The sequence below is a fragment of the Oncorhynchus masou genome, chromosome 28, assembly GCF_036934945.1.
Source record: "Oncorhynchus masou masou isolate Uvic2021 chromosome 28, UVic_Omas_1.1, whole genome shotgun sequence".
Classification (NCBI taxonomy): Eukaryota; Metazoa; Chordata; class Actinopteri; order Salmoniformes; family Salmonidae; genus Oncorhynchus; species Oncorhynchus masou.
In genome coordinates this window covers 52,149,136-52,169,621 of record NC_088239.1, presented here as the reverse complement: position 1 = coordinate 52,169,621, position 20,486 = coordinate 52,149,136, and the positions used below count along the sequence as shown (strand labels likewise).

The window sequence follows — 20,486 nt, the reverse complement described above, 5'->3', positions numbered from 1 at the left end:
GTGAATAATCATCTGAATAATATTTTTCCTTCATGCTGCCCAAACTACTCCCCATTTCAAAAGGTCCCTGCTTTTGTGACTGCACTAAAAAAACATATTTCTATGAAAACGTATTACATGAGTGCACACTTTTTCTCATTCTCTTGCTCTTTCTCTCCCACACACACACACACACACACACACACACACACACACACACACACACACACACACACACACACACACACACACACACACACACACACACACACACACACACACACACACACACACACACACACACACACACACACACACACACACACAATCCTCTTTCTGCTGGTTCTGTCTGCAGGGCAAAGATCATCTCTTCACTCAGACTAATGTTGATGTGATTCTGAAAAGATGCCTGATAGAAGTAAATCATAATGACATTTGTATAACATGCATTCAAATTAAAACCCCAAAGAGGATAAAGGATTATTCCACCACGTCTCTTGCCGAAATGAAAAAAGCTAAGCAAGTACACAGTATTCTCAGAGGTGTCAGTAAAAGTGGGGGGGTGGAAACGATATTGATTTGCTCTGTGGTTTTATCGGTAACATTGTCATTACAGAGTTTCTCTTGGTTTCTTTCTTTCTCTATCACCCCAGATATGGTATATAATTGTATATAGTTCTCTTTTTTATTTTAATGCATCTGTTTCTGCTCTCTGGCCAACTCCTTATGACATTAAGATGTTCTATCAACAAATATGGCTGAATAAGCAGTAAGCAGGCCCAGGTAGACTTGAAGATAAAATTATCCATGGCAAGTGTATCAACATGCTTACATGCTTAGATGCTTGTGACTACTGCATGAGTTGAAATTGCGTTCATCTCAGAATGCAGAATATTGAATGAACTGGCTTCTGGCCTGCTTAAAGGCCCAGAGCAGTCATAAACTAAATTGTCCTGTATTTTATATATATTTCCAACCTATGAGGTTGGAATAACACTGTGAAAATTGTAATAATGCCCTTTTAGTATAAGAGCTGTTTGAATATACAGCCTTTACTCAAGTAGGAGTTTACTGGGTGACTTTCACTTTAACTTGAGTAATTTTCTATAAAAGTATCTTTACTTTTACTCAAGTATGGGATTTGGTACTTTTTCCACCACTGGCCGCAGTTATTGTAAAGTTTTACCCAGCAAATATACATTTTATGTGACTGAACTATGTGATATTTGGCTATTCTGTTTTCATACATCATCTGAGTGATATAACCAAATATAGTTAGCTAAAAGAAGAATACAATTTGACCCATTCTGAGACTTTGGCTTTTCGATGAACGTTAACCTAATTTACACAGACAAAGTAAATATCAAAAAATCCTAGGTCTTTAAATATGTCATAACCAAGAATGCTAATGCTAGCTAGCTCGATATCTTGTTCACTTGCTGACGTTAGCTTAGCTAATGTTGTTAGCTAACCCAGATTACAGACATTAAAACCAGTAGATACTGATAGCGCTGACGTTATCCATGTATTCCTATGGAAAACTCTCAATGGTGCAGAAGCCGGAAGTATTTCAATTTGAAGCGTGCCATATTGCTGAATGGGGCTGAATGGCACCAAAACAATTGCTATGGATAATAGTTAAAATGTCTGTAACTAGCAGAGGACTGTGGTCGATGTAGTCGTTTTCATGTTGCCTGAGAAAGTCTTATTGTCTATGGACCCTCCTCTTAGCCTGCCAGCCCATGATTGGTCTGTGTCAGCACATGGTCCTGCATGATGACAAATGTAGTAGTCAGAATGGCTCACTATGTAATGAAATATCTTGATTTCTAGCAAACGTTTAAAATAATTTACTGTGGAGATCGAACTTGATCATAATAAACAAATTTTAAAGGGCAAAACATCTGTATAATTTTTTTTTTTTGGGCCGTTCTATCCATTGTAATTTACATAGGCTTTCTATGGCAGACCATGGCTTTTGGCACTGCAAGGTTGCTATGTAGTAGCCGACCAGCAGAGTTCATGACTTCACGCTCCAGACTGGGGGCACTGGGGGCCTGGCCCGGATACCTTACATGGCTAGCTAGTTAGCCACCAACACACATAGTGATAATGACATGCTAGCCACAATAATGGCTATTATCAGTGGGTGGTAGTTAGCCATGTAGCTATCTAGATAACTTAGCTGCTAGGATAGCTAACTAATGCTAGACAACAAGGCTACTAGCTGCAACCTAAAACAAATGTGTTTTATTTACACTTTCTTATCTTGTGAATGTAGCCTAATGCAAGGATTGCGTCGAGACGGATGGCAAGTGCCTGTCAGGCTCAAAGGCTGCCCCCGAACTCCTGTCATGGACGATTTGCATAGCCACAAGTTTTTTTGCAATGCATCAGTGTGATAACTTCCCCGCCAGCTCATTGCCAACACTGTAGCCTATTTAATAGCAATTCGGCAAGAAAGAGGATCAATCGATGCTTCCCACCTCGAATAGGCCTATGCCTATACATATTTACAAATTGTTTCAAACTATGTTGCTGTTCAATGTCAATATATAGCTATAGGCGGCTCGTTTAAGAGCTAGAGAGAGGGGGAAGAGATAGGCGAGTTGCCAGCAGAGATATGTGAATTATAAGAAAGGAACAGTGAAATATCCGTTGGAGTTTAGGCTACCCTTAAGTGGTTGCACAGATTTTGATTTTATCACAGCTACAGTTGAAGTCAGAGGTTTACATGCACTTAGGTTTGAGTCATTAAAACTCATTTTTCAACCACTCCACAAATTTCTTGTTAACAAACTATAGTTTTGGCAAGTCGGTTAGGACATCTACTTTGTGCATGACACAGTAATTTTTCCAACAAATGTTCACAGACAGATTATTTCACTTATAATTCACTGTATCACAATTCCAGTGGGTCAGAAGTTTACCTACACTAATTTGACTGTGCCTTTAAACAACTTGGCAAATTCCAGAAAATAACATAATGGCTTTAGAAGCTTCTGATAGGCTAATTGACCTCATTTGAGTCCATTGGAGGTGTACCTCAAGGCCTACCCTCAAACGCAGTGCCTCTTTGCTTTACATCATGGGAAAATCAAAAGAAATCAGCCAAGACCTCTGTAAAAAATGCTGTCATACCGCTCAGGAAGGAGACGCGTTCTGTCTCCTAGAGATGAACGTACTTTGGTGCGAAAAGTGCAAATCAATCCCAGAACAACAGCAAAGGACCTTGAGAAGATGCTGGAGGAAACAGGTACTATATCCACAGTAAAATGAGTCCTATTTCGACTTAACCTGAAAGGCCGCTCAGCAAGGAAGAAGCCACTGCTCCAAAACCGACATAAAAAGCCTGCACATGGGGACAAAGATTGTACTTTATGGAGAAATGTCATCTGGTCTGATGAAACAAAAATAGAACTGCTTGGCCAAAATGACCATCATTATGTTTGGAGGAGAAAGGGGGAGGCGTGCAAGCCGAAGAACACCATCCCAACCATGAAGCATGGGGTGGCAGCATCATGTTGTGGGGGTGCTTTGCTGCAGGAGGGACTGGTGTACTTCACAAAATAGATGGCCTCATGAGGTAGGAAATTATGTGGATATATTGAAGCAACATCTCAAGACATCAGTTAAAGTTAAAGCTTGGTCGCAAATGGGTCTTCCAAATGGACAATGACCCCAAGCATACTTCCAGAGTTGTGGCAAAATGGCTTATGGACAACAAAGTCAAGGTATTGGAGTGGTCATCACAAAGCCCTGACCTCAATCCCATAGAATATTTGTGGGCAGAACTGAAAAAGCGTGTGCGAGCAAGGAGGCCTACAAACCTGTCTCAGTTACACCAGCTCTGTCAGAAGGAATGGGCCAAAATTCACCAAACTTGTTGTGGGACGCTTGTGGAAGGCTACCCGAAATGTTTGACCCAGGTTAAACAATGTAAAGGCAATGCTACCAAATTCTAATTGAGAGTATGAAAACTCCTGACCCACTGGGAATGTGATGACGGAATTAAAATCTGAAATAAATCATTCTCTGTAAGTGGTGATCCTAACTGACCTAAAACAGGGAATTCTTTACTAGGATTAAATGTCAGGAATAGTGAAAACTGAGTTTAAATGTATTTGGCTAAGGTGTATGTAAACTTCCAACTTCAACTGTATAATATATAAGCTAGATGATTGTGATAATACATACATTCTTAGATAGAGTACAGGGGATTGATGCATGTTGCATATAATTACCGTTGGAGTGCGTAATTGCCATGCGGTTTACATCAAATGCAACGGTGCCAAAAAAACAACAACAGCAGAATATAGGCTACAGTTGCCAGCAGAGGACTTCTTTGTTACCTAAAATAAAGAAAAGAGAATCAAAATTGAATGAGTAGACCTTGCCGCAGTTGAGAGACTTATGGTATTATAAAAGCCTGCAGATTACCAATATAGCTCAATGCTATTTTTTAAGACGCAGGTGTCACGCAGAGGTTAGTCAGGCGTTGGTATCAGTTCGACGTTCAATCCACAGGAGGCTGGTGGCACCCTAATTGTGGAGAACGGGCTTGGGGTAATGACTGGAGCGGAATCAGTGGAATAGTATCAAATACATCAAACACATTGTTTCCAGGTGTTTGATGCCATTCCATTTGCTCCGTTCCGACCATTATTATGAGCCATCCTCCCCTCAGCATTCTCCTGTGGATTAATGGTAGGCGACAGTAGGTAGTTTGGCTCATTTTTGGCTCTTTTCACCCACCATATTCTAATTATTTTCACTTGCCCACTCTAACCTAATGGGTACTCGATCTAGTGGGCCACTGTAGGGTTATAATGGCCTGCAAAATAGAGGTGTTGTTGCAAATTTGGAGGGCGGGTTGACATGGGACACACAGGCTACACAAACACAGCCCCCGGTCTCCAGAATCCCAATAATATTTGTTTTATTGGGTCTGCTCATGTAGACTACTAACCTACAGTCATTAGAAAGATAGTTGCCATAAGGTTGGAAATACTTCTGTTAGTAAAGCACCATGAATAAAGTTGTTAAAGTTTAATAAAGTTGTTATTATGAACTTCCCTTTTGTCATATAAACCTATAGATGTAGGGTCTTAATTTGAGACAGTTTTCAACAGCAGGAAAATAATCCTGCAGCGACAGGAAATTGTAATTATTATGTGGATTAGATTTATTTAGGGGTTGATACATCTTTCATTAAGGCAAATCAAGTCTGACATTTTAAAGTGGAAATTACACACTTTAGAAGCCTTTTTAAACCACATGCAGGAAAATTCTCAGCAACAAAAGAGTAATCAAATTAAGATTCTACATCTGTAGCTGTTAGACTCTTGTAGCGAATTTGAATGGCAGTAACAAGGACTCAAATGTATGGAGCGAGATACCTGCCAAAAGTTGAACGTACGTATCGTTAGGATCGTAAGAAACTCCTTACGTAATTGTTAGGATCGTAAGAAAACCCATGCGTGAAACATGAAACGTAAACGTAATTTTTAATCTGTGAATGTACAAACACCATGTTCCGATTACGGACTAACATTTTAGGCTTGAACAAATCTTGTGTTGCAATTTTGACGTACAATAACACCTTACGGAGTTTTGGTAGTTTCATCTCACCAACAAACAAAAAAAAATCCCCACATGGCCTTTCAGGAGTGCCTCGTGAACAATCATAACACAATATAAAAAAAATGTAGGCCAGGGAAACTGGAAAGAGGTATCCTGCACGTTTTCAAGTTAAAAGTCTCCATTTATTACTCCTCAGTTAAGTTTACATCACATTTAGGTAGCTAATGTAATGTATTTGTTTGCCAGCGCAAGTATAGGTAGTAATAACTGTATTATGCCTACAACAGTGAAGTTTCAGTTCACTAGGTGTGTCTCTATAGCATGGGCATAATTATCTCTGGGTGACGTGGACATCCCCATGCATGCACCTTATCAAAATATGACTAATTAAACATTGCACCATCCCATTCTCTGGGCTCTGTCTGCAATCATAAACAGTAGTATCTACCAGGAATAATGAAACATATAATAGATGTTTGGTGAATCTATGAATTAGGTATGACCACTGAATTCTTTGCCACTCAAAATGTTTTTTTTTTATAGATTATTTTCATATTTATTTCATCACTCAAAATCTTGCCAAAGCATATTCTGTAGGAGGGTTTAATATGAATTTATATGAATCGGGAACATATGGACTTTGAAATTAACAAGGGAGAGGTTAAACATAGTGTCACACCCTGATCTGTTTCACCTGTCCTTGACTCCACCCCCTCCAGGTGTCGCTCATCATCCCCGGTGTATTTATACTTGTGTTTTCTGTCTCTTTGTGCCAGTTTGTCTGGTTTGCCAAGTCATCTCTTAGCTCCTAGCCTGCCTAACGTCTTGTACTGTTCGGACTCTGACCTGGTTTATGAACTCTCACCTGTATCCGACCTGCCTTTTGCCTACCACTTTTGTTATAATAGATATCGGAGCTCAACCATCTGCCTCGTGTCTGCATATAGATCTCGCCTTGTGCCCTTATACATAGGCTAAATCTGGCATAAGCTTATTCCCACACTTTCCAATAACTCTGTTGCAGTGGTCTTGGGTAGTCTCCGTATAGGCTCCATCACGACACTGTTGCCCAGCTGAAGAGCTTGTGATCTCCGTGCAGCAACACAGTACTATGAGCCTTCGAAACAGCACCCCTCAGCCTCAGAAGATGCCCTTCTTGGGTAATGCATCAATAGAGTCATTATACTCTATTTGGCTAGTAGGCAAATATTAAAGTGCAGAGCGTGCATGATGCGTGCAACTCGTCATTCCAACACATTTGAACATTTAATTCAGTCAGTCAGTATGTCAGTCATTTGTCTGAGTTGCAATAGGAACTCAATCAAAGAGAATAGAACAGACTTATCCATTTCTTTATTGAAATCCATGTGAGTATTCAAAATGATCTAAATTCTCAAGTTCTTTAGCCTGTCACTTTAATAATTCAATGTTAAATGTAGGCCTGTTGTGGTGGAAATTCTAACCAAGTGAGAGATGCTTCAAACAATCATGCTTTAATATTGATTAATTATAGCAGTACTGGAGCTGGTCAACAATCACTCGAAGTTGATTGCTGAGAACCCAACGAGTAGAACAAAGCAACAGCATTTTATAGTTAAGACACATCCTCCTGAATACATGACTATCAACAGATGTGTGGAATGAGTCAAAAGATTAGGATTTGTATGTGAGAAAGGAGTATCCCCCAGCCAGATAGCATTTGCTGTGAAGACTGTTCCAATTGTATAGAAATCAGCGTTCTTCTTCTTATCCGCTATCCATACCAAAGCCATCTCCTCCCTGGTACCTCAGTACACAAACACCAATTCAATCTAGGTTCTATCACCAAGCCATCATAAATCAATTGCCAGCGCCAAGCCCCACAGACCCAACTCAGTCCACACAGACACAGATGACAGAGTACTCATCAAAGCTATTCGATGCATAAACAGTGTTAAAACAATCTTGTCATTTTCCACCATTATATCCAAATAAAAAATAGTCCTTCGACTTGTAGAAATTGCAATTTAGGCTATAATTTTGTGTGCTGGTATCTTGCAAAGTAATTTAGAACTCTTTGTGTTTTATAACTGTTTTTATCACAGGCCTATAAATATAGCCTCTAAATAAATTTGAAGAAGCATGTGCAGTGGCTGATAGGGAAAACAGATCTGGCAAGACGAATAGGCTTGATCATGATCTTGATTATTTGGGACCCTGTGGATATTTCGCCCAGAACAGGTTATAGCCAAGATTTAATCAATATTTTGTTTTGTCTCATTTATTGATATGGATACAGAGGCTGTGCAATGGAATGTGCAATGCAAATGGCTATAACAAGCCAACATACAGAGTGGAATTTACTAATGCAACAGTCAAAATGCCATATATAAGTCCTACAGTCTGTTCTCCCAAATACTGGAAAAAGTGTGATTCATTAGGTTACATGATCACCACAGTAGCCACACGCAGCTATAAAAATAAATAATGCAATTGTATGGCCATTAAATAACACAACAGCATGGCATATTTAGAGAGCGGAATATGCCAAGCCTAAGTCATAAATACTTTCTATTTTGCAGCTCAAGCGGTTATTCTAGACAACGCTCTTCTGTACGGTTTATCATTCTCACAGAAGTCATTTGCTGAAGGCCCAAACCTATACTCCGCTATCTACTGGTATCATGTCGTTATTGAATGCAGTTCTAAAACAAGCTCTAGACTTTTATTTTGGAAATGAAACCCAAAGATGCAAAGCAACTCTAACGTCTGGGCTAGAGTTGCTTGATTGACTAGCTAACTTCGACTAGATACATTCGGTTCATGTCCTTTACTGATGCCACATTACTGACAAAAGTTTGTACATATAAAAAAAGATCTGTAACCGAGTAAAGGGAGACGTAAGAAGTAAGAATTGAACGTGTAAATGTTCATTTATAGTGAAAAAGCGTACATTTACAGATTTAATTTCAAGTTTACGTTTCATGTTTCACGCATGGCTTTTCTTACGATACTAACAATTTAGGTATGTTTTTTCTTACAATCCTAATGATACGGTACGTTCAACCTTTTGGCAACTATCTCACTCCATAAACATGTCTCTTTGCAGCAGACCAGGCGCCAGAATGAATCAGTTGGACGGGCCTTTGATTTCCATATTTCTGTTTATGTGTGCAGGTGCTTGCATTTTCCAATTTGTTTTATATGGCTGTAATAGTAAAGCCCTGAGGCAGCTCGTGAATTTCAAGTTTGGCTGAAACTTACAATTGCATCCAACCATTTCTACCGATCTGCATGATAGTTTCATTTCAATAATAACGTTTTCATTTCTCTAAATCATTGTCTCGTGGTTAACAATCTAAAGTGAAATTATAAAAATCAAAAAGTTCAAATATGAATATAAAAATATGAAATAAAAGTTCAAACACTAACCTCTGCATATGGACACATTGATACACTGTGACCAATTGGCAGATAAAGAAATGAGAGCATAGAACTCAGAGAGAGCCTATAGGCCAATGCAGCAGTAGGCCTCAAACTTCCATCGCCATCTAAGTAAAATACGTAGGCCTAAAGCCGACAAATATAAACAGTAGAAAATATCTTGATGAAAATGTTGGTTCTTTCAATCATATTCATCTCTCTCTCTGCCTCTCTTTCTATCTGTCTCGACTTGAGCTATTGCTAGTGTATCAAATCATCACTGGGTCCAGCCTGAAGCAGTGGCTAGCAAACTTGCAACATTGTATCAACCAGCCTATTCCCGGCCCTCAGAGTTTCCTGCACCAGTGAGCTCAGGACAGAAAGCTGTTTTTTATTAAATTTCCACTGGATATGTACAGTGCATCCGGAAAGTATTCAGACCCTTTGACTTTTTCCATATTTTGTTAGGTTACAGCCTTATTATAAAATTGATTGAATTGTTTTTTCTCCTCATCAATCTACAGTCATGGCCAAAAGTTTGTGAAAATTAATATTTGTGTAATTCTCAAAAGTGCTGCCTCAATGTCTTTAGATATTTTCGTTAGATGTTACTGTGGAATACTGAAGTATAATTACAAGCATTTCATAAGTGTCAAAGGCTTTTATTGACAATTACATGAAGTTGATGCAAAGAGTCAATATTTGCAGTGTTGACCCTTCTTTTTCAAGACCTCTGCAATCTGCCCTGGCATGATGTCAATTAACTTCTGGGCCACATCCTGACTGATGGCAGGCATTCTTGCATAATCAATGCTTGGAGTTTGTCAGAATTTGTGGGTTTTTGTTTGTTCACCCGCCTCTTGAGGTTTGACCACAAGTTCTCAATGGGATTAAGGTCGGGGGAGTTTCCTGGCCATGGACTCAAAATATTGATGTTTTGTTCCCCGAGCCACTTAGTTATCACTTTTGCCTTATGGCAAGGTGCTTCATCATGCTGGAAAAGGCATTGTTCGTCACCAAACTCTTCCTGGATGGTTGGGAGAAGTTGCACTCGAAGGATGTGTTGGTACCATTCTTTATTCATGGCTGTGTTCTTAGGCAAAATTGTGAGTGAGGCCACTCCCTTAGCAGAGAAGCAACCCCACACATGAATGGTCTCAGGATGCTTTATTGTTGGCATGACACAGGAGTGATGATAGCGCTCACATTGTCTTCTGCGCACAAGCTTTTTTTCCAGATGCCCCAAACAATCGGAAAGGGGATTCATCAGAGAAAATTACTTTACCGTAGTCCTCAGCAGTCCAATCCCTGTACCTTTTGCAGAATATCAGTCTGTCCCTGATGTTTTTCCTGGAGAGAAGTGGCTTCTTTGCTGCCCTTCTTGACACCAGGCCATCCTCCAAAAGTATTCGCCTCACTGTGCGTGCAGATGCACTCACACCTGCCTGCTGCAATTCCTGAGCAAGCTCTGAACTGGTGGTGCCCCGATCCCGCAGCTGAATCAACTTTAGGACACGGTCCTGGCGCTTGCTGGACTTTTTTGGGTGCCCTGAAGCCTTCTTCACAACAATTAAACTGCTCTCCTTGAAGTTCTTGATGATCTGATAAATGGTTGATTTAGGTGCAATCTTACTGGCAGCAATATCCTTGCCTGTGAAGCCCTTTTTGTGCAAAGCAATGATGACAGCACGTGTTTCCTTGCAGGTAACCATGGTTGACAGAGGAAGACCAATGATTCCAAGCACCACCCTCCTTTTGATGCTTCCAGTCTGTTATTCAAACTCAATCAGCATGACAGAGTGATCTCCAGCCTTGTCCTCATTGACACTCACACCTGTGTTAACGAGAGAATCACTGACATGATGTCAGCTGGTCCTTTTGTGGTAGGGCTGAAATGCAGTGGAAATGTTTTTTGGGGATTCCGTTCATTTGCATGGCAAAGAGGGACATGGCAATTCATTGCAATTCATCTGATCACTCTTCATAACATTCTGGAGTATATGCAAATTGCCATCATACACACTGAGGCAGCAGATTTTGTGAAAATTCATATTTGTGTCATTCTCAAAACTTTTGGACACGACTGTACACACAATAGCACATAATGACAAAGCAAAAGCAAGTGTATACAAATTTCTAAACTAAAAACACATTTAAATAAGTATGGCACACCTGTATTTAGGGAGTTTCTCCCATTATTTTGTGCAGATCCTCTCAAGCTCTGTCAGGTTGGATGGGGAGTGTCGCTGCACAGTTATTTTCAGGTCTCTCCAGAGATATTAGATTAGATTAGCAAGGCTGGGCTCTGGCTGGGCCACCGAAAGGCCAATGAGACTTGTCCCAAAGCCACTCCTGCGTTGTCTTGGCTGTGTGCTTAAGGTCATTGTCCGAAGGTGAACCTTCGCCCCAGTCTGAGGTCCTGAGTGCTTTGGAGCAGCTTTTCATCTAGGATCACATGTACTTTGCTCCCTTCATCTTCCACTTGATTCTAATTAGTCTCCCAGTCCCTGCCGCTGAGAAACGTCCCCACATTATGATGCTGCCACCACCATGTTTCACCATAGAGAGGGTGCCAGGTTTCCTGAAGCTTTGCATTCAGGCCAAAGAGTTCAATCTTGGTTTCTCCAGACTAGAGAATCTAGTTTATCATGGTCTGAGAGTTTTAGGTGCTTTTGACAAACTCCAAGTGGGCTGGCATGTGACTTTACTGAGGAGTGGCTTCCGCCTGGTCACTCTACCATAAAGGCCTGATTGGTGGAGTGCTGTAGAGATGGTTGTCCTTCTGGAAGGTTCTCCCATCTCCACAGAGGAACTCTGGAGCTCTGTCAGAGTGACCATTGGGTTCTTGGTCACCTCCCTGATCAAGGCCCTTCTCCCTCAATTGCACAGAAGGTTACAAAAAGTGCATTTACTGTTGGTGTAATTAAGCATGATCCAGGAGAATGATCCAATATCACTATGTCATGGATTTCTTTAACCCAGTTAATTGTAGAGAGCATTTTTTAAATAAAAGTATAATAAATTCTTGAATAGCATTTCTTACTTGGAGAAAAAAATGTATTGTCTTTTGTAGTTGGGAATAGTAATCTCCAGGTGTCCTGTAAATTATTTGTAGAGATTACATTTTTCAGCCTCCTTGGAGTTTCCTTGGATTTGCCTTTTTATTGCTACGTCTGTTGATTTTATCGACTGTATGACTTTGGTGCCATGTCATCGACTGTGCCGTCATTCAACAGATTGCTATAACATATGATGTGGTTAGCTGAAACCTAAAATACCTATCCAGGATTTGTAATATCTGGCATGCATCAGAAACTTCTGAGCAGGGGAACACAACCTTTCATATCAAATTAGGTAATGCCCTGTAGGCGGGACGCCAGTGAGCTGATTGGAGGACACACAGGAGCAGTGATTGGTTTGTGGATAAGTCAATCATGGTAGCTTTACAGCTCCACAATAACAGACATCTTCCAACCTTTCTTTCAGGTCAGGGAGTGTACAGCACCACTGGAATGAGATATATTACTTTGTTGATCATCTGGCTCATAAATTCATAAGGTATAGTATAGTGTTACCTGGATACACCACTACATGTCCCAGAGAGCTCAATTAATATACACTGGTCAAGTCCAGTAAGGATGTAAACAGACATGTTATTGAACAAAGTATTTGGACAAAACAGCAACACACAAAGTGATTATGTCAGTCACCTGTGGAAATAACCCCCCCCCCCCCCTCCCCCATCCTTCTCTCTCGCTAGTCCTCAGCTGCGGATGTCCTTCATTGTGTTTTCTACAGAGGGACGGATCCTGATGAAACTAACAGAAGACAGGCAAGACATAATCCCTCAAACCGCTGTGCTTATGCTTTAACTACTCACAACTAACACAGGCAGGATTTACACAATACACCACCTTTAGTGGCCTACTCATTTTCTGTGTGCCAATCTTTCTATTGTGGGGTACAGCCCACATGATACACTGACAGTACAAATGGCCTGTATTTTTTGTGTGTGTGTGTGAGCAGGGAGCTGATTCGGGCAGGCCTGGAGGAGCTCCGTATGGTGCACCCTGGGGGAGACACTTTCATGCACAAAGGGTTCCAAAGGGTGAGTAGTGGATTGGAAGCCAGTAGCTGAAGGTAACTAGGCAACAGCTTGACTTACTACTGCAAAAATTAGAACAAGATATTTTTGTGTTCCAATAACCATTCTTATCTCTCTATATGGGTAAAAGCAGAAGACAAAATGCTGTCTCAATAAAGTATTCTTCTAAAAACCCTGCTATCTGCTCTTCCAGGCCAGTGAACAAATCTACTATGCTGGAGACAGTGAGTAAATTATTCTTGTTATTTGCACTTGGAAAAAATGATTTGGATAGAACTCTCATTATGCTCCCAGTCATAAGCAGACACGGATGAAAAGCTACCAGTACAATTCAAACCTATTGATCCTTGTTGAACCCTTTACCAAGAAACTATGGTGTCAGAAGTGTTAGAATTGAAGAGGTGTCCGATTGAATTATCCTATTATTTTCTTCCCCTTCAGTGACAGTACAGTCTGTCCTCTGAGAAGTCTTCTGTTCTGCTCTGTTGTCTTGTTCTAACTGTTGTCTTGTCCTGGTCCATCAGGTTTCCGTACAGCCAGCGTCATCATTGCCTTGACAGATGGCGAACTGAGGGAGAATCAGTTCGATCTGGCAGAGAGAGAGGTGAGAGAAATGCTTGTTTTAGACCTGCAGTAATGGATGATCTATTGGCAATTGTAACATTTGTCGTCTTCCTCTGATGAGGAGTAAGAGAGGTCGGACCAATTTGCAGCGTGGTACGTGTCCATTTTAATAAGACAAACTGAACACTACAAAAATACAAAATAACAAAGTGAAACAAATTAAACGGTCCCGTGTGGTAACAAACACTAACACGGAAAATAATCACCCACAACTCAAAAGTGAAAACAGGCTACCTAAATATGGTTCTCAATCAGGGACAACGATAAACAGCTGCCTCTGATTGAGAATCATACCAGGTCAAACACAGAAATCCCAAAACATAGAAAAAGGAAAATAGACAACCCACCCAACTCATGTCCCCTGACCATACTAAAACAAAGACATAATAAAATAACTAAGGTCAGAACGTGACAGTACCACCCCCCAAAGGTGCGGACTCCGGCCGCAAAACCTAAACTTATAGGGGAGGGTCTGGATGGGTGTCTGTCCGCGGTGGTGGCTCTGACTCGGGACGTGGACCCCACTCCACCATAGTCCTTCTCTGCCTCTTTACCCGCCTCCATGGCCTCTTTAACGCGGCGACCCTCGCCGTTGACCTCGGACTGGGGACCCAAGCCACGGGTCCCGAATGGATGGGCGATTCCGGCTGCACCGGACGGACGGGAGATTCCGGCAGCACCGGACAGACGGGAGACTCCGGCAGCTCCGGAGTGAAGGGCGATTCTGGCAGCTCCTGGCTGACGGACGGCTGTGGCAGCTCAGGACAGACGGGAGACTCTGGCAGCTCAGGACAGACGGGAGACTCTGGCAGCTCAGGACAGACGGGAGACTCTGGCAGCTCAGGACAGACGGGAGACTCTGGCAGCTCAGGACAGACGGGAGACTCTGGCAGCTCAGGACAGACGGGAGACTCTGGCAGCTCAGGACAGACGGGAGACTCTGTAGGAAGGAGACGGAGAGACAGCCTGGTGCAGGGGGCTGCCACCGGAGGGCTGGTGCGTGGAGGTGGCACCGGATAGACCGGACCGTGAAGGCGCACTGGAGCTCTCGAGCATAGAGCCTGCCCAACCTTACCTGGTGGAATGCTCCCCGTAGCCAGGCCAGTGCGGCGAGGTGGAATAGCCTGCACTGGGCTGTGCTGGTGGACCGGGGACACCATGCGTAAGACTGGTGCCATGTACCCCGGCCCGAGGAGACGCACTGGAGACCAGATGCGCTGAGCCAGCTTCATGGCACCTGGCTCGATGCCCACTCTAGCCCGGCCGATACGAGGTGCTGCTATGTATCGCACCGGGCTATGCCTGCTCACCGGAGACACCGTGCGCCTCATGGCATAACACGGTGCCTGCCCGGTCCCTCTCTCTCCACGGTAAGCACAGGGAGTTGGCGCAGGTCTCCAACCTGACTTCGCCACACTCTCCGTATGCCCCCCGAATAAATTTTTGGGGCTGCCTCTCGGGCTTCCAGCCGCGCTGCCGTGCTGCCTCCTCATACTGCCGCCTCTCAACTTTCGCTGCCTCCAGCTCTGCCTTGGGGCGGCGATATTCCCCAGCCTGTGCTCAGGGTCCTTTGCCGTCCAGGATCTCCTCCCATGTCCAGGAGTCCTGAGATCGCTGCTGCTGCTGCCCGTTACCACGCTGCTTGGTCCTTTGGTGGTGGGTGATTCTGTAATGTTCGTTGTCTTCCTCTGATGAGGAGTAAGAGAGGTCGGACCATTTTGCAGCATGGTAAGTGTCCATTTTGATAAGACAAACTGAACACTACAAAAATACAAAATAACGGTCCCGTGTGGTAACAAACACTAACACGGAAAATAATCACCCAAAGCTCAAAAGTAAAACCATGCCACCTAAATATGGTTCTCAATCAGGGACAACAATAAACAGCTGCCTCTGATTGAGAACCATACCAGGCCAAACACAGAAATCCCAAATCATAGAAAAAGGAACATAGACAACCCACCCAACTCACACCCTGACCATACTAAAACAAAGACATAATAAAATAACTAAGGTCAGAACGTGACAGCAATATCTATCTATACACTCAGCGTGGGTCGAGTGGAAATAGTCAGCCACATTCCACAGGATATTCCAGTCCTGGAAGAGCAGAATTTCATACTCTACTCCCTGTCATCATATGTAATAATTATTATTAGAGTTTCCATTTCCATTTATCTCTACAGCTGGTTACATCAGTTGTTTCAGCTGGTCATTTCAGCCTTTTAATTACCAGATGTTTCAATCTTGTTTATACATTGGCCGGTGGCCAGTGGTGCAGAACTTCCTAGACTTGATTAAATGTCATCAAGACCCAAGAAGTCATCATTGGCTGTGGAAGAACACTCGAAGCACTACATTTAACCATCAACAATTGATAGGGTGGACTGCTACAAAATCACCTGCGCCATTATAGACAGCAAACGCCTGTGTCTCCAAACGTCAGTCACGACTTAAGGCTAAGTACCTGCACAAACCTGCAGTAAGTAAGCCTTGGACAAGTACGCGTTGTCCGAGTCAGAAAATGCCAATACGTCCAAGAGCCTATCTTTCTGTAGCGTAAAGGCAGCTCAATGTTCATGTATACAGCCCATGGACAGGACGCTAGTCTGCTACAGGGCCTTACCCCAAGTCGATCTCCTTAATGTTGAGTGCCAATCTAACCACCAGACCACTGAGTTGGTTGCACAAACTGAGAAGGCTAGACAGAAACCCATCTGTCTTGCAAGCCTTCCATAGATGCTTCATAAAATCCATCCTCATCCTTTACGGATACACCTTTATACAGTGCATTGTATTGGTTTTCAAAGTATCTGACACCACAAATTATGTTCTCTCTACTTTGGTCAATATAGAGTTATAAAAGAGCTTTCATGTCTATTTGCGTTTCACTAGGCCGGCCGATCGCGTCAACTGGGTGCCTCTGTCTACTGTGTGGGAGTAAAAGACTTCAATGAAACCCAGGTGAGCCACATGTTTCTGTTGTGAGCAGGGGATTTAGCAGTTGGCTAGTCTCACATTATTGTTTTTACACTGTTATTAAATAAAACTTATTCTCCCACCCCAGCTTTGGACAATAGCCGACAGTAAGGACCATGTTTTCCCTGTAAATGATGGCTTTGAGGCACTGCAAGGAGCCATTGATTCAGTAAGTAGGGCAACAATGTTAGGGGCTGGTAGAATGACGTAAACATCTGTTCACTATAGTAAGGTATAGTTTCAACATGGTTGAAAGTATACCAAGGCATACGTACTTTCAACAAATCTAACTAACATATTTACAGTTTGTGCTGTTCACCGCTGTCTCCATTATCCACATCCTTCTCTCTCTCTTTCTCTCTCTCCTAAGATCCTGAAGAGATCATGCATTGAGATATTGGCAGCAGAGCCCTCTAGTATCTGTGCAGGAGGTGAGTGGTGTATTGGAGTGGGTTTCATAATGGGCTCCAGCTGCATGACACTGCCACTTGTTTATTGATAAGCTGACGACACGGATCAATTCACTATGTGTTTCAACTGTGTCTAATGACACAGCAAGGGGGAAACAGATTGACTTAAATATGTGTTTGACTCTGTGTAAATGAAAAGTGCCAGCTGAAGATAAATAGGCACGGTTAAAACGTTACATCCTCTCTAGCTCAGCCTAGCCTGCATTTGGCCTGAATATTGTCCGATTTCAGATAATCACAGATCACTATGGATGATTGCTGAGCTTTTGGCCTCAGGAAATAAGGACTTGAAAATATTATTATCAACTGTAATTCCTCTTTACCAATGTTATCAAGGTGATCAAATGCCATTGATGATTCTCCCTGTTCCCTCCCTTTCATCCTGTCTTAGAGTCCTTCCAGGTGGTAGTGAAAGGAAATGGTTTCTCACATGCCCGTGAGGTGGGGAAGGTCCTTTGTAGCTTCCGCATCAATGACACTCTCACTTTGAGTAAGTGGAAGTTACGGTACCTACAATTTCCGACCATTAACCCTAATGAATCTCATCAGCAACACCCCTGTTTTTAATGAGCAGGAAACAATCTCTTTAACTTTCACACAGGATTCTAGGTGCAGGGTAATGAGGCTTAGAAAGACATCTATTTCAGCAATGCCACAGTGAGTTGGCTGTTATTGACTGTGTCATCAGGCTGTGTGAGAAAAAGGCAAAGAGAAAGGATTTTAACCATCCTGAATGAAAGAGCTTAAAGGAATGAGCCTGAAAGAATACTCATTAGTTCAAGCAGGCACCAGTTGGCCTAGCTAGAAAATAACATTCTAAGAACCATATGTTTCTTGGAGCTTGGTGAGAGCCTGGCTGTCCTATGGTTATTTTGCATACAACCTTCCACAACATTCTGGGAATGATGCAAGGATAGTGGCTTGGCGTTGGAACATTCTCACCACATTTAATGTTTCCTCATGGTTCAATTTAAGACGTTCTCAAATTGTTTTGAGAACGTTAAAACGTTCTATAAAAACACAAGAAACCTTGAGTAAAGTTCAGAGAATGTTCTAAGAATGTTATTTAATATGCAGTCCATTCTCAGCATCAACAAAACTCTATCCTCTATCTTGTTAAGTGTGTTCAGGTGTGTTGGCCGCACCCACTAATTGGCCACACCTGATCTTAATGAGTGCTTGTTTCCTATGAAATGAGGTCCGTTTGAATAGACTAAAATGAACAGCTTTGTATGTCAAAAAATGGCATGCTAGCCCCATCCTGGTTCCGCAGTGGACTAATTCTATAGCTGAAGAACAGAAGATTATGGGTTTAAATCTCACTGATGCTGTGTCACAATAAAAAAATACATGTTTTTGCATGATTAATATCTAAGGAAATGTATTTCTATGTGTTCTATCTGTGCTTAGTTTTAAAAAGTTAAATCAAAATAAGGTAGCAGTATTGTTAAAAGTAAGAGCGTTAATTAAACCTCCCATGAAAACTTTAAAGGAACCAGAGTAAAAAGTTCTCTGAACCTTGGGCCAATGTAGAGCAGCAGAATCCCACAAGGTGGCCTACACATGACAAAAATGTGACTTTGGGCCAAGAAAGGACTTCTTTGCAACTGTGGTACAAACCTTTTGATGCAAGACCCTCACTGGCAGCAAATTACAACTAATGGAGTCTGCAGCAGTGCATTGACAGATCTGAGTTAGCGATGTAATGTGGTTTCTTTGTTCCTTTGCATTCATCCACAACTAATATAGCACATCTGCTGTAGGCTGGGTGTCTCTGGGGATCAAGCCAGGTAAAAGGCTCTCTGAAGCTTCAAGAGCCAGGGTTTATTTCCAGTAAAAAATTCTAATTTCCAACAGATCAGGGACTTGCAATCACATCCTTTGATAAGCAATCTTAAGTATAGAGAGCAGTCCAATTCTTACACTGAAGTCTAATTTCTGCATTCTTCCCTCAGGCAGTAGGGGAAATTGGGCTATGTTTGCCTTGGCCACAAGCAAGAGCAACCTGGTCTCATATGATTCTGTATGTAAATCCGAGGCACCCATTTAGTATGATACTGTATGTTACGTTTCCTATGGTATCTAGTCATTTGTGGATGTCCATCATCCAATTTGTATGATATGTTACGAATTACAATTCATATATGTAACAAATTTTCAAAAAGTACAATATGTTATGAATGTACAAAACGTTAAATAATGTTACGAATTTGCAAAATGTATGATATGTTACGAATTCTACTTTGGTTTGCTAACGTTAGCTAGCTGGCTAACATTAGCTAGGCTAGGGGTTAGGATTAATGTTAGGAGTAAGGGGAAGGGTTAGGTAAAAGGGTTAAGGTTAGGGTTAGCTAACATGCTTAGTAGTTGCAAAGTAGCTAAAAAGTAGTAAGTAGTTTAAAAGTTACTAATTGGCTAAAATGCTAAAGTTGTCCGTGATGAGAATCGAACAACTCCTTTAATTTTTGCAATAAGCAACCTTCTGCCATATGTACTTTAACCAGACCAAATGTAACATATCATACTCATTTGAGTGTCCTGGATTTACATTTACTATGTTACACCTAGTCTATGAGACCAGGCTGTCAAGAGGGGTTTGGCAAGCCTACTGTTCTTACAAATCCTAATGATTTTTGGTCTGTGTGTACACACACACACACACACACACACACACACTCACACACAGAGCTTTCCTTCAGCTGGTTTAATACTTAAGGCTTCTCAGATGTATAGAGGGAATGTGGATCTCCTGACATTCTGTCAGCCAGGCTAAATAAACCATACTCACGCTGAAGGATTTCAGTTGATTTAAGGTCTAGAAAGACAATAACAAAGCAAGGAATTTTCACGATTTGTCTCAATGTATTTCAATTTGAACTATATTCTTTGAATCACTTTGAACTACAACTCGTTGGAATTATGCTAATTTAACTATGATTATTACGTTAATACTACAGTTTGTAAATGAACTCGCTCCAGTACTCTATTTTGCTTGTTTTTGTTTTTATTTCCATGCACCTCTTGCTGAATGCATAGCTATAGGATTTCTAGTCTGGGGATTATCTATATACAGGTGACTTGTCTACTGTATACAGTATTAGGTATTCATATGCACACATAATCTAAAGTGTTATCTTCTATAATCCCATAGTGAAAAGGCCATTGGTAGTGAGAGACACCTACCTTCTGTGCCCAGCTCCCGTATTGGAAGAAGAAGGGACGTAAGTGACTCTTTAACTCTCACATCCCCACTGCTTTAATTGATGCATGTCAAACCCAACTCATGAAATGCAACCCATCTCTTTTGCTCTCAAATCAATACAGTATTTTCTCAGAAAAGCAGC

At 41.7% G+C, this 20,486-nt stretch overlaps 1 protein-coding gene across 1 annotated transcript in view; it reads left to right on the top strand.

Moving 5' to 3' along the window:
* LOC135517861 (anthrax toxin receptor 1-like) overlaps positions 1-20,486 on the top strand; it is a 35,556-nt gene that overhangs the window by 1,902 nt on the left and 13,168 nt on the right. The window contains exons 3-12 of the mRNA XM_064942532.1: positions 12,451-12,522; positions 12,725-12,796; positions 12,991-13,072; positions 13,263-13,293; positions 13,594-13,673; positions 16,589-16,657; positions 16,761-16,841; positions 17,043-17,103; positions 17,534-17,632; positions 20,294-20,363. Coding sequence (XP_064798604.1) covers positions 12,451-12,522; positions 12,725-12,796; positions 12,991-13,072; positions 13,263-13,293; positions 13,594-13,673; positions 16,589-16,657; positions 16,761-16,841; positions 17,043-17,103; positions 17,534-17,632; positions 20,294-20,363 — 717 coding nt within the window. The remainder of the gene's footprint in view (positions 1-12,450; positions 12,523-12,724; positions 12,797-12,990; positions 13,073-13,262; positions 13,294-13,593; positions 13,674-16,588; positions 16,658-16,760; positions 16,842-17,042; positions 17,104-17,533; positions 17,633-20,293; positions 20,364-20,486) is intronic.